This window comes from Schistocerca gregaria, chromosome X (genome assembly GCF_023897955.1).
Source record: "Schistocerca gregaria isolate iqSchGreg1 chromosome X, iqSchGreg1.2, whole genome shotgun sequence".
NCBI classification, from domain to species: Eukaryota; Metazoa; Arthropoda; class Insecta; order Orthoptera; family Acrididae; genus Schistocerca; species Schistocerca gregaria.
In genome coordinates this window covers 413722078-413737834 of record NC_064931.1, presented here as the reverse complement: position 1 = coordinate 413737834, position 15757 = coordinate 413722078, and the positions used below count along the sequence as shown (strand labels likewise).

Genomic DNA, 15757 nt, shown 5'->3' with positions numbered 1-15757 from the left:
ACATCACACACATCCATGCCCGAGGCAGGATTCGAACCTGCGACCGTAGCCGTCGCGGGGTTCCAGACTGTAGCGCCTCGAATCGCTGGCCGTGACCACTGATCCCGGTCTCTATATGAACATCATAAAAGGGTTCGGGTCTGTTACCACCCAAGCTATCATATTTGCACAGTGGGAACGGTGCCAAACAAGCTGTTCGAGGTACAGTTCAAAGAAAGCTCTTATAACATTTCTGCAAGAGATGTTCACCTCGCCCACCACTTACGAAGCAGTAATTTCCCCCCTCGATTTTTTTTTGGATAGGGGTGTAGTTGCTTAAAATCTCCCCCGAGTCTTTCATGTGACGTCGGCTTTATGGTTATGTAGCGTAGTAGGGGGATTAAATTTTAACACTTCAGGTGATTTAGATACGGGCCACTGACGCGGTTAGACAAGGATGACAGAAAATAATCGGCCGTGGCGTTATTGTGTAAACTAGTTCTAGTTCACCTTAACTGATTTAAGTAATCTAGACATTGGAATGCCAGTTCACCTGTTCATTAACGTATTAACGGCTGCACCACCTCACTGGATTCTCCGAGGTGACCACAGGGGAGGAGGAAGAAAATACGGTACAGCTGCAGACGAAGGGGAGGAAGTGACCGGTGACGGTGGTACCGTGACCCACGTGTGGTGCGTCGAAAGCCATGCCGAGCATGTGCCCGTGCACGAGCGCCTACAGAGGGCCGACGGCGCTTGCATCCTGTATCCTGCTTCCGCGGCCGTCGACGCACCGTTAATCGGCAGCCGGTGGGCGCCAAAATGTTAATTTTGATTTAGCTGCGAGCTCGCGAGAGGTGAACGTATTGCCCGTTACGGATCCGAAGCTGGTCTCGCTTCGAGGTCTCAGCCTGTCGGAATTACCCGTGCCGGCAGACAGACCTTCGGCGCTCCCGGATCTGCCTAGCTGACGGTTCCGGCTCCACTTGCATTGCCCGCTCTGCTATGTAAACTCGCCTCTCCACTGCAGTTTCGCTCGTGCACTCGGTCCATTAACAGCGAGTGTCCGGTGTACGGGTAGATGCTACAGCCTCTGCTGCAGTGGCTACGATACGTCACTACTACCGCCGTGTTTGTCATATTTGAGTTCGTTGTGTTAGCAATGACCATTTTTCATGCTGTGCGTTAGGTAAAGCTGAGAAATAGGCCTGTTTTTTACCAGGTGCTCTGATGCATTAGTTATAACTGTCATAGTGCACTATGTGACTATCCCGCGAAGGTGCGAGCTGCGTGCGTGAAAAGTGACATTAATGGCAGTCTCGCTTAGCGCCCTTTGATAACGGAATCAGTCATCAGATGTACCTGCACGACTTTACGCAGGAACGTCATTTGTTTCGCGAGTATATTGTGCGGTGAGTACGGCAAAAAACTGGTATCCTCTTTGGAGTTGGTCGTTGTGTCAACAGATGGCGCTGCAGTAGTCTCTGTGATAGAGCTCTATTCTCTGTCAGGGCCGCAGGCTGTGTCTCAGGTTTCTAAGTTTGAACATTATATACATAACTTTTTAATGGTTCTCGAGTTCTTTTCTCCCATCTTATCGTTTATGTTAATATCAACTACGCACATACTGTTTCTCAGAACAATTTTAAAGCTGCAAAATGTTTTATTCAAAGTGGATCCTAACGGTAAGTGGTTTATCGGTATCCATACACGAATGTAGTAGTTGCTAAGCTGCGAGAGAATCGTGTTAATTGTTAAGGAATGAGTCACCTTCCGCGAAGCTTTGGAACATCTACTTGGCAAGCGTCTCCATCACGAATGTGCTTTGTTGCTTTGAGCGGGTTGGTCACGAACTAAGTTTCATACTTGCAGCAATATGCCAGTTGCTCTTTCGCATAGCAATGTCTAACTGTCCCGAATACATACGTATGTTTCCGTTCAAAGGTAGAGAAGGATCTTTCTATACAATTTTTATATCGTACTCAATCATTTTTCATTTTATTAATCCATCTATGTTTGTTTCTTCTTTTCGCTACCAGATGGAAACATACATGCTTACGTTAAAAATAGAGGTGTAAAATGCCCCTACAAGGTATTTTATTGAAACTATTTCTTACAAGTACTTCCATCATTTCTTCACTTCATGCATGACAATGATTCGGAACAAGAAATGCCTCAACAGGACCAAAATAGTAAACGTGAAATTAATTGGTGCATTAAAAAAGAGTGAAGTGTTACTCTCAGGTAATGTTTTAATCCGATTATGCATCGGACCTGTGAGTATTACAATTTTAATCATTAGTTCCTTTACTGTGTAAGTACACTATTTACTGAAGGGTGACAATTTTCTTGTAGGCAGATCCAACTTTTATAAATGGGCGTTTATTTTCTGTAAACTGTAGGGTTATTGACATTCAGTATGTCTTCTTTCCGGCCAGAGTGGCTTCTTGACATTTTGCAGTAAATATAAGACCACACAAAATCTACTGAGATGAGAACTTGATGTTGGGATGGAAGCTAGACAACGTGGCTACAGCTGCTCGTCTTAGTTAACAAACTCTGTGTCATGTATCCACGTAATGCACCAGCCTGCTAAACTGGTCCCTATGTGTGTCAGTTCGCAGCCACGAGTAAAAATTACGCGACTCACACCGACCACAGCTTCATTGTTAGACTTGCTCAGTACGTAACAAGAAAACGACCCAGTTCCGTAAGGGGGCAAGCAGCTCAATCATTTCCTTCCAGCCGACTATCACTTGTAAATTATTCCTCTTCATCCGACGTAAATGTATTCCTGGAATAAATTCATAAATATTTCTGAATTCTGTTGATGACTTTGTGACATTTTGAGTCTTATGTTTTTAAATATGAACAATTTCGGCAAAGCACAGTTTGCGAAGCTTTTTATCTTGGAAAAGATTAAAGATCCTTGCTTGTGCTGATATTAGTCATATATTTAACTTCTTCCAACACGAATTTAGTGTTTAATCTAATTCTGAGTGTATGTTTACAGTAATTGCAGTGTTTCATTTATTCGACTAAAAAATAAAATATGGATGTACTGGTGTAGAGTTTCGTGTAGATTTCCTCGGATAACGTACTTATTTAAATTCCTCTTCTTTGTTTGCTGTTTTTCATGTTCCATCATATTATCTCCATTTTCTGGTTTTCTTTATTCAGGTCACATTGATAATGATTTTTTTCAGCGTAGGTGTCATTCATTTATTTTATTTACTGACCTATTTCTGTAGTTTACGATTCCTGAATATTATTTCAGACATTTTTTTAAATTTCTGTGATACGAGCTTAAACCTACTTACATTTTGACAATAATACTTGAATATTTGCATCGTTAATCTGTTTTCAGTCATTCTGTAAAGTTGTCCAAAATTATATGAACCTTCTCTTTGCCATTATTTAAAATATTTTCGGTATAGATTTGAAGTTTTCTCATCGCGTCTCACTTTACAGTCACCTGTTGCACGTATTTCCTGTTATTAATTTGTTTCATTTCTTTGTGACACGTCTAGCCTATCTAGATTATGTTTGACTGTTAAGATTCCGCATGCGTGTAAACATTCTGGCATTACCACTGTGGTGTCATGCCCCAGTTTTATAGTTCTTTAGGTACATTTTTTGTTACAAATGTTCTGAGTTAAATTTTTCTATTCTACCTTTTCTTACTTGCTTTGTTGTTGATTTTTCTGATACATTGTCTGTCTTAATAATTAAAAATTTCGTACATAATCTGCTTCACCTGTTGGTGTATGTTTTAGTACATCAATTTGCATTTGCTATGAATTACATTTTTAAGGCATAACTGCTAGATCACATTTGTTTATAAAGGGTGCTTTAATGACTTTTGACAGTAGTAATCTAAAACATGACTCTTACGTACTCGGATGATGCTGGGCGCAGTCAGACTACTACCCTATCCACTGCGTTGCAGCTGAATCTGCCCCTCCCTCCCCACTACCGCTATCTGTCGTCTACCAACACACCCTTGGCCAATCCATTCAAACGCTGCTTCCTTCCCCCTCCGCTCTATGGTACCACGTCACCGGGTCTCTCCACCCCACACACGCGTATTTTCAAAGGAGACACAATCTACAAACTTTCGTTTGACCAAAAGCAAATCTGTAGACGTTGAGAACTAAGCTACTGAATGGAAACTGTAACTAAATATTCATTTTACCTTTTTCGTAGCAGAATCAAAAGTAGGAATCATCAAAGTAGTGGAATGTTTCGTCATCTTACAGAACACAATTATGTAGTGGAAAACACGCAGCGCAGGTTGAAACGCTGGTATGGTGAATTGTAGTACCTATTAACACAGTGTATCACTCGGAATCTCCATGAAGTGGCTCAAAACGCAGAGTACAATGATTTCAGTTTGATTGACATTAAATAAATGCGTTGAGTTAGGTTAACCGTTCTGCATAACTTTTGACTCCTATGGGGATAAAGATGATTTGGTTAGACATTCGATTTCTGTGCAACTCACGGCTTTTATACAAATAAGCAAAGTATTAAATAACTTACCTACTTAACATTCGATAGTTTTAACATGGAACTATGCTGAATTTTATGAGCTTCACTAATGTGTGCACGATTTCCGTTGTTCATCTAAAAAACATGTAGGCGTCAACAACCAATAAACTTACTGTGGTTGTGTAAACGAAATTTTTTAAATACGCTGTTATTTCACGGTATAACTTTAATTTGCTTGAACCCTTATAACATTGAGACTTCTGGAACAGTCTTCCTCACTTCAATGAATGCTTTAATGAAAGTGGCTAAATGAAGTTATCTAAAAAAAAAAAAAAAAATACTCTCTTCCCTGTTCATGGCATCTGAAGCTTAGGCAACAGTATTCAAACGAAATATTTCTTGGAAGTTGATAAGTCCAGTGCATTAAGGTCTTTGTCCTTGTACTAGAAATTTAGTTAAGGGAAATATAGTCATGGAAAAATTTGCACTGTTTTGTTTATTTTATAGAATAACTATCGAGACGTAAGAGATATGGAAGGCAGTTTAAACACTTTTTTAATTAGAGAAATTGGTAACGACGACTGCTGACGCATCTGTACTAGTACTATACACTTATTGCTTTAATTCTACCCAGCTTTGCAATACAGTTCATCCAGGCTATACAAACATTTTCAAATGCATTCCCAATTTCTGAATCCTTCCTCGGGGAAAATTCGATTCTTTATAGTTCGTATAGACATATGCACAGCATGAGAAGAATGTTAAGCCACCTCAGTGAAAAATGTCAACGCAATTTCAAAAAAATTCGTAACTCAACGGATTTTTTCTAGGAGAAAATGGACTTATTCACGATTGTTTCTCGGTATTTTTGCTATGTTCACTTTGTATAATTATTTCACTTTTTGTTTTTCCTCTTTCAGAGATACAGTTTGATCTGAAGACAGAACAAGGCCTACTCAGCTGTTTAAAAATTTTTCACGAAGACATAATAGATCATTATACAATAAATTTTATGGTGTTTGAGATGAACGTCTTGTGTTCTAGTACAAACTACATTTCCATTAGCGCTCAAGTATAGAGCTTTTTTCCTTTATTCTTTTTTTTCACGAAAGTGTAAAGAGAAATGATTCGGAAACATTGCACAGTAATGTAGTTCATAATGAACTGAAATGTAACTTAACGACCCCCTAACTCGATCTTCACACAAAAGCATACGTCTCAGACGAATGAAGTTAAGAAAGGTATGAAGAGCCTACATTATATTAAACAAAGTGAAAATATATCTGCATTGCAAGTAAACGGTCATTTTTGTTTTGAGAACGAAATTGAACACCGAGTTATTAAATTTATCTCTTAATCACCACTTTGCAGAGCAATACTGATATTTTCAGTACTGAGTGACTGAGGTATTTACTTTATTGCATTTTTTCAACGACAACTTGTTCACCACTGACTGCATATATTTGCGGTAAATCCCAGTTTTAGCTATAAGCCATTAAAATAGTTTTTAAAAAATGAATGGGTTTGAGGATGTATGGCTCTTGGTAGCGTTGGCTATAAAAGCAAGAGAAGCTCACATACTTTTCATTTCTTTAATCCAAACTATTGGATAATGGCTTAAAGCCGAGACTGGCCTTGTGAAATCTACAATAAATATTTGCAGTTAATCGAGACATTGTTGTCACTCAAAAAATTCATCGACACTGCGAACCCAAATCCAATACAATCAAGTACATTGTATGTTGTTGCATTTGGAAACAGTATTTATAAGAGAACGCTTATTCAAACAAAACTTTGTGCATCTTAGTAAAATTATCTTAGTTTTAACACTAGTATTTTGTGATCTTCATGCTATCTATAATAGTATCACATTTTCATAAGCTTCATATTGTAACAGAAACACTGCAGAAATGCAGCATGAACTGGAGTAATTGATTAAGAGAATATAGCTATTATCGAACAATGTGGTACCTCTGGAAGTATTGGGGTGTGTTCCTTTCAAAAGCATTCTTGGAAATAGGTCAAATCTGTAACTATCACCGAAGTGCAATTATTTTTGTTTTAGAACAGCTCCGAAAAGGAAATATTAAGAACGTCTCTTACAGAATTTGAACGAGGACATCTGTAATTCACGTGTGACATACTCACGGATGTATTTCGTTGCTACGTAGGTCCACATCAACACACGCTAATCAAATACTTGTTCTGTGGCGTCTTAATTCGCAATTTTGTCTCTAGAAATGTATAATTCTCAGCTAGTGAAACATGAGCACCAGTTTAACACCGCTCCATGAAAATTTATTATAAATACATTCATTCATTCATTCATTCATGTATTTGCTTATTCATTCACATATAGTGCTCCGTAGATAGCAGCATGAAACAGAACTATTAGGGTAACAGAAAAGATCAAATATTAATTTAACAGAGAGAAGAAGCTATGATTCTGCGGACTTACTACAGAAACTACGGTTCTGTACACTTACTACAGTATGTACTAATTGTCTTTCACGGTAGTTTTATCACACGATATTAATAACGTGCAGTTAGTTTAGCCTACACACTCAAGGTGGAAATGAACCACTCAATTAAAACGTTATGAAGCCGAGATTCAAAAAGTATAATCGTTTGTTTCAGTTATCTGGAGCTGCCAGTCTGTAGTGTATTTATTGTAACGGCGGAAACTTAAACTATCAGAAATGTTATTCCCTATCTTACTAACAGGGATTTACAATTCCGAAGACGGGATATGTTGTTAGTGGAGAGGCCTTTAAGATATGATTTAAAGAATTTTGGAATTTCAGGGACTTCTCAGTTTCCTACCTTGCTTGTCCGTGAATTTCTTAACAAACTTTTTCATTAGGAAACAGTACTTACCCCGAAAACAGGCTTTTAAATTCAGTATGGTAACGGTTTTTAAATCTTATGTCCTTTCTCCCTATTTCGCAGTTCACCCTAGCGGCACTTTAATTATTACTCATAAGTGGCATTAAAGGTCAATAAGTATACTAGTATGTGAATACACGAATGTCAGGTTGCTTGAAAGGGCTTCTACATGACATTGCAATGTTGTAATTACAACCTGTCAAGGGCTTGGACAACTTTTAATCTCATCTATGTTTTCAGTATTTCGTTATGTGGAGTTCTAAATAATAGTGCGTATTTATGCTGTTTTCAGAGACGTGTAAAGAATAATGTGATTTACAGTCCGTCCTACGTGCGATTTAATGCAACAGAAATTTTCTGCTTGGGTCTCTGATGAAGATTATCATAAAAAAGGACCACCGTCGTGTAATGTAAGGAAGAAACTTCAGGACTGAATATCGAGTCAACGACAAGTATGTAGAAGCTTGGATAGAAATTGGGAAAGAAATCGGCAGCACTCCGACCTTCATTGAATTATGAAATATCCGGGAAATATAAATCTGGATAGACAGGCGATGATTTTAACCCCCATCTACCCGAATACGAGTCCAGGGCCTTAACCATTGCTCCATCTTGCTACATGACCGCCTGCAAAGAAATGGTATTCATAGAATTTCATATATAAAATCTCAGGAAACATTTCAGCATTGCGATCTTACCATTTAGCGAACTTCTTATGTCACGAGCGCATCATCAAACATTAAATGGAATTTAAAAAAGTCCGCAATAACATGAGTAAGCTTCCACATGAACTGAAGACTCCTAAAATTGTAAGGACAAGTCGCAGATTTTCATTCTCAGGTTTAAGGCTTTAATCGTGACAGACTTCCATCCACTGAAGGATGCTGTATGGCCCCTTGGTAGTTTAGAGTACTAGGAAAATATGTTTTATGAATAAATAATGTGGTACATACAATCGTTTTACGGTAAATACGATTCACTTAAATCACTCTAAAAGCAGACGAATACTCTTCATGTGTGAATACTTCAGGTCCATAAAGGATTTATGGGGAAGTGTTTATCCCTGCCTTGCTGAAAGCAGGCCTCACTCAACAAGTAGGCGTTGTAAGTGTCTTAACCTCTGTGTCATCTTGCTAGATCTCTTCGTGAATTAATTGCTTGTGAACAGCAATGACGTTAATTTCCAGGATGGCATGTGTGGCTTCGTAGTTTTTAAGTGAGGTGGTGCAGTGGTTAACGAGGAGCGGCTTCCAGATCCCCGTCAGGCCATTCTGATGTAGGTTTTCCGCGTTGTCCTTAAATCGCGAATATTTGACGCTTCCTTTGAAAAGAGCATGATTGATTCCTTCCTATGTTTGTCCTTTCAAGCTTCTTCTCTAATGGCATCGCGTCGAATGAACCTTAAACCAACATCTTTTATCTTCTCAAAGACGATAAATTGGGTTGGTACCAGACAGTCTTCGCTTGTACATTTCCGCCTATTGAAGTAAGACACATTATTCTCAAATTATGTTGAGGACACTAACAATACGAATATATTATTAACAGACTCTTAGTCTTTTTTCGAGCAGGCAATTATTATTTCTTTTACATTATTATTTTTCGCTCATTGCTCTCCGTCTTCATTCACTGTATTTTTATTTTCTTATACTAACGCCCTTAGAAGCTAGAATGCTTCGCTTAGAATTTTTGCAAATAACCTTTTAATTAAGTAACGTGTTTGCCAAAAAAATTTATCTCCATTTATTCATGGGCAATGATAGTGAGCTACAGAAGGAGACGAACATGTAAATGAAGAACAGTTTACCCTGATAACGAGAAAAGGAAAATTAGGAATTACGGTTCCGTCGACGAGATGATTTTTAGGAACTGAGCCTAAATTCGTTTAGAAGAGGAAATAAAAAGGAAATTGACCGCATCCTTTTCGAAATAATCATCGTAGAATTCGCCTTAGTCATTTAATCATTTTAGGAAAACTAAAGTAAATCTAAGTCTGGATGACAACATTGTGCTGGCTTGGATAACAAACCATTCCTTAGAGCATCATGGGATGAATCCACATCCTTTTCCAGGGAATCCTGCGGGATTTAAATAACTGAGTTCGGGGAACCGCCGAAAATGTGAATCAGCTTATTAGTTCTAGGTCATTGGGGGGGGGGGGGGGAGGGGGGTGTTAAAATAAACTGTTGATTGGTCAGTCTCATAGAGGTGCTAACTTGATGCTGTTAGAATGGAGCAGGTTCTGTGTTGGGACAGGGTTACGTTATTTCAATTCCTTTCCTTCCTTGCTCATTCACAACAACATAAGCACAACGCTACACTGTACAAACATTCACCCTAATCATTCACACTGTACATTTACGCATCAGAGACACCATTTTGCTCAGTGGTGCCATACTCGACACCATGCAGGATCTCAGCGGCCCCAAGCGAGTAGCGACCGAGAGGACAGACACTACATTGTTTCTTCGGTTGTGCAGGATCGTACAGACGCGAGAAACGTCATGTACCTTGAGTCAGGTCATGGGTTTGTTTGCAACAAGACAGATATTTATAAAGACAGTTCTATGTCGTCTGGTACCCAGTGAACACTGAGACCATTTTCGGGGTTACCTTTGACTCAGGACCAGAGAGGCCATCACTGCAGACGGAGTGATGATTTGTCGTCTTTTCAAACGACTGCCGGATCTGCGTACATTATTACGATGAACGTATCCGTATAATAAGACTTCGAAGAGAACGAACATTGTCATGTTGTATTCATTGTCCTTGTACTGGTCCAGTGTATAGCGTGATGATATGGGGTTCCGTTGGGTGCACAAACAGATCACCTCTTGTTCACACAGCCGATAGTGTGGACAGCAGGCGGCACATTTCTGACTTGTTAAGGCCGAAGACCCCTCATGTAATCTTTAATCAGGATATGGCAAGACTCCATGTTGGTGTCCTGGCCGACGTCGAGAAATAGGTATTTGACAATTGCCAAAAATAGGATGTTTTCTATATCCCTTACCCCTTGAAAACATCTGGTCATCGGATTCCGGGAGACTAGCACCACACCACACTGCAGTCACTGGGATTGACTATCTCTGCTATAGATTTGAAGCCGCATGTAATGATGTTCCTGTTATTGTCATCCATGATCATGTCCACCTGGGTTATTTGCTACCCTTCGTGGTTTTGCAATTTTTATGGCCATCTTTGGCCCTATTTGAAGTAATTTTCATGTTGTTATGTAACGGTGACAGTTAAACGTTAGTACGAAAGTAGAAAGCAGGTTGCTGGCAATATATAGTATGAATTGGAAAATAAGTGCAGTTGTAGTTTAGCGTATAGTCGACATGTAGGTAATTAGAAACGCAGCATTTTATGGGCTCTGAAGGGGATTGGAGGAAAAATCGGCCATGGCCTCGTGGATGAGTCATCTTGGAATTCGGTTGAAGTGGTTTGGGGAAACGACGGAAAACCTAAATCAAGATGACCGCACGCGAATTTATAATCGGCTCCTCTGGAATATTAGTAAAGTATCTTTCGTGACCTCAATATCCATAGCAGAACAGACAAAGAGGGGGTACAAACAAGTACAATAAGGTAAAAGGATATACAGGGTGACAATTATTGAACTATATGAAAAAAGTAAATTAGTTACTAAGTATGGCGTGCACACATTTTATTCGACATCTAAACGTCACTACAGATATTCGGATTTTAGTTATGGCGCGTTCGAGATGACTTCCATAATTGGCACAGACGAATAGCGAAATTCTGCATGAGTCGCTGAAGTTTCGGAACATCGGTGCTGTTGATGACCTCCTGAAGAGCTGTTTTCAGCTCAGCAATGGTTTTGTGGGTTACTGCTGTACACCTTATCTTCAATACAGCCCCACAAGAAGGAGTCGCATGTGTTCATATGCGGAGAATATGTCGTCGAATCAAAGCCCATGCCAGAATGTGAACCCCAAAGTGCTCCTCCAGGACATCAAGGGCTGCCCTGCTTCGATGTGGTCGAGCACCCGTTGAGGGTGAAGGGACTTCTCGATCGCGAATGGCGGATTGTCAGCCCGCAAATGCGCCAATTTCGCTTATGGACGAACCCATCCAAATGAAAGTGGGCTTCGTCGCTAAAGCAAACCATGCATGAACATACTAGTTCCCATCATGCCCCGCGGCCAACCGTGCAGCTTGAATGTCCTAACGCAAACCGCACAGAAGTTATGAAGATTTTATTTAATACAGTTCAAAAATTGTCACCCTGTAAATCATTGAATAATTACTTTCTGGAACCAACTACGCAGAGCGAATAGAAACGGCGTCGAAAAAATTTCGGAGGTGATTCAGGCATATTTCTGAAGTACTTTAATATCAGGAACCCGAGATCTCCGGTGACTCATTACACAGTAATAATATAATCGTTATTTATTCTGTTTGTTACGCCAGTACCATTTACTTCTGTGAAAATACCTTTGCAACAGCTAAGAAACCGAGCGAGGTGGCGCAGTGGTTAGCACACTGGACTCGCATTCGGGAGCACGACGGTTCAAACCCGCGTCCGGCCATCCTGATTCAGGTTTTCCGTGATTTCCCTAAATCACTTCAGGCAAATGCCGGGCTGGTTCCTTTCAAAGGGCAAGTCCGACTTCCTTCCCCATCCTTCCCTAATCCGATGGGACCGATGGCCTCACTGTTTGGCCCCTTTCACCAAATCAACCAACCAACCAATAGTGAAGAAGCCTGTTAATATGCAATCACTTAAATAGAATGATCCGGTTTCTCGTAGATGCCTATGTATGAATGCAAAAGTACTGCGATGTAGTTACTGCTGCTGTTGCTGCGGGGGCCGGCCGGGGTGGCCGAGCTGTTCTAGGCGCTACAGTCTGGAACCGCGGGACCGCTACGGTTGCAGGTTCGAATCCTTCCTCTGGCATGGATGTGTGCTATATCCTTAGGTTAGTTAGGTTTAAGTTGTTCTAAGTTCTAGGGGACTCAGAAGTTAAGTTCCATAATGCTCAGAGCCATTTTTTTGTTGCTGAGGGGCAGGACCACAGCGTCGTTGTGCCACTCTTCCATAGCATTCAGTGATTCAAACACGAAGTGTATACGGGCCAAATTTTCATCATTATACTTATCCGTGCTGTTGTGCTGCTTTGTATCACTGTTAATACACGACTAACACTATCGGAAATACAAATTCGAGACAGAACAAGTAAATACTAAATGCAAGCTTGAGGGCGAAGTGTAATGTGGGGATTGCTGTTGTTGACAGCTTGAAACGTCCCCTTAGAACAATTTATACATGACTGTGCTTAAACTGACACACAATATTTTTAGCGCAACGCAATCTGACTTTCAAAAATCCCTACGAAAGAATGGCCCTGACTAACATTAACCTATACGTTTCACAAATCACATACCTCAAAAAAATCTTCGTTACTCGAACTACTGCAAAACAGCGAGCGCCACTACTGCCAGCTAACTAAAAGAATCAAACTACGGAAGGCACTAACTACTGGTAGGTATAGTTAGCAAATGAAAGATTTTAATAGAGAACAAACAGTGTATTTACCTTAATAGTCAAAATATATATGGTAGTTCATGACATCCAGTCTTACAAATTACAAAACTCCGCCATCTCTCTCCCCACATCCACCACTGCTGGCGGCTCACCTCCAACTGCGCAACGCTACGCGCTGTTAGCATCCAGCTGCCGCTGCTCAACACAATGGCAGACAACAATGCGAACCAGCCACAGACTGCACACGGCACAGCCAGTGATTTTCAGAGCGCTACATGGCGTTACCAATAAAAAAACGTAAACAGCCTACTTACAAGCTATGAACCAGGGTTATTGAATGCGTTTGATTCCAAACAAAACACACAACCTATGTCATGAATATATGCACTGACGTGCAGAAATTTTCAGAGAAATACGTAGATAAATGGGAGCCTTTTTATGCGGATAATTATCGTTCTGGAGGTTACCACTCCCGTCGGAGAAGATATCAAGTAATAATGTCCTCGTAGTCCATAGCTGTCATGGTGCGTTCGATTACTACCACAGATACCGTGAAAGACTAGGTGAATGTCCCGCATAGCATAATACGGCCCCATCGATCTGCGTCTGTGGTTCGATGAATATTTCGAGCAGCCGTTCCCCTGTATGGCTGCGTATCCGGACACAGCCATCGACGTTATTCATCCTACTAGGCTACACGTTTACATTGATCCACGGCCAAGCCTCGAATATTCAGTACCCATTGCAATCGTAACTAACGACGCCGCTGGATCAGCATGGGAACATGAAGAGGTCGTCGGCTGTAGAGCCTCGTGTACAACAGCCTGCACTGAACGGTATGTCCAAAACACTTGTGACTGCACCAGCACAGCACTCTGTCGTCATATTTGTCACAGGTCATTGCCTATCTCGCTTTACATAGCAGGCAAGTCTCCAAATTCCACTTTCTGTGAAGGGATATGGACGTCCAACTTCTTGTCGCCTACTTATGATTTCACCGTCCTGCAACCACATTCGACAGATTCTCACGACCGTAGCACGCGAACAGGCGAGCAGCTCCGCTGTTTCTGAGATGATCGTTCACAGGCACTGGACTATAGCAATCTGCCCTTTGTGAAACTCGCTTATGGCAGTGGATTTCGCCATTTTCGGCCCGTATCGTCGCTGAAATGATTCCCCATTCTATGTAAACTGGCGGGTGAAGGGAAAGGGGGGTGGGGGAAGGAGAAAGGAAAGGAAGCGAAGAAATTCACGTCATCTGCACCAAGACTTTGAGTGGAGTCAGCACCGACGAGTGGAAATGTATGCCACACCGGTATTTGAACCCAGGATCTCCTGATTACTAACAAGTTGTGTTAACCAATGTGCCACCTGGGACAGCTGCATCAGGACTTGAGTGGAGTGACCAGTGACGAGTGAAAATGTGTGCCGAACTGCGATTCTAACCCAGGATGTCCTGCTTACTAGGCATTTGTGTTAACCATTGTGCCAACTGGACACAGTGATTATCGCAACTGCGTGGAGTATCTCGTTACGCCCCTTAGCCTGCCCTCATTCCCACCGAGTGCTACCTATCCGCAGTCCTCTTCCGCGTCTCCCTTGCTTGCTACTTTAAGATTCCTGCAGGAGGTCTAACGTGACTGTGCATTTGCACTGAAGCTGGTGGATTCATAGCCCATCGAGCTGAATCAATTATATGAGTGCGTGGTGTCTGTTCTTTCGGTTATGTCCGAAAGAACTGACACCACGCGTTCATTTAAATGATTCCCCATTTGTGACTGCTCCGCCCTTTGGTGGTCATCATAGAATGTCATCATAGAATGTCATAGAAATGTAAGAAAGTTCTGAGTAAAATAAATAAGAGTACTAAACAACCTTGCAAATTACAGAGAAATATTGTGGAGGAGTGTGACTGCATACCATAGATCCGAAGAGGAAATATGCAAGTCGGACGAGCATGTTTGAAGCTAGGACAACAGAAAAAGCACGAGTAGCAAGTATGAGGCAAAACATTGTATAAACATTTGGGTGAAAAAGAAGTTTGAAATGGGGAATTACTAATGGTGGCTCAAGAGCAGAAAAAATTACTATCGTATATACGGAACACGAGTAAATCGTGAAGAAGTGGGAGAAGGAATGAAACCTGGAGTCCTTAACGGAAATGATCAGAAAATGGAAAGAGAAGGATGTTAATGGCAGTGGCCATGAGAGACAAAAATATGCACAACGTTTACCAGAGTCAGTCACTCTTGTACACTGAAGCAGCAGTATTTGACTGCGCATCTCCGGAAAAGAATAAAAAATGACAAGTATTTGATAAAAATTTTCTACAGCCACTTTTCAGTAATTGGTTACATGACGTGTTTCGGGGCATCAATATCTCATTTTAATATCCATCACAAACCACTTATCTTATTACCAAAATTCGCATTGTGTAAAAATCATAAGTATATCCAAACTGCTCTTCCATGCTTTGCATAAATGTTATCATACCAGCGTTAAGAGCTCATACACACATAAAATTTCATGCAAGAGTATTTTCCAAATCAATCGCCAAATTCTACGTGTAGACAGCATTAAACACTGTACAATTAGTTGTGCCATTTTCACTGTAATTCAAGTGGTCTGAGAAGATTTGAAAATGGGACAGTAAGGTAAAAAAAAGTTCGAAGTGACTGTGGAATGGTTTTTGATCAGATTCCTGAAACATGACAGTCACAGTATCGCAAAATACACCCTCAAATTGCATAAAACATTTAGAACAGAAAAGAACTTGAGGAGTAGTACCTAAAGGGGATTCGAGAAGTGACCTTATTGATTTGGCTGACATTCTACATGAAAAAATGATACTAATTGACCCATAAAAGTCTGAAAATGTCGATGAGAGAA

General features: G+C 40.6%; 1 protein-coding gene across 2 annotated transcripts in view; it reads left to right on the top strand.

The window, feature by feature from the left end:
• The first annotated feature begins 1020 nt into the window (after positions 1-1020).
• Positions 1021-15757, top strand: part of LOC126299045 (uncharacterized) — a 284308-nt gene continuing 269571 nt past the window's right edge. Inside the window, exon 1 of one of the 2 annotated variants that reach the window (XR_007552714.1) lies at positions 1021-1391. Coding sequence is in view for 1 of the 2 variants with exons in the window: in XM_049990697.1 (XP_049846654.1) it covers positions 1547-1664 (118 nt within the window). In the remaining variant the exon portion in view is untranslated. The other variant, XM_049990697.1, reaches the window with a different exon arrangement.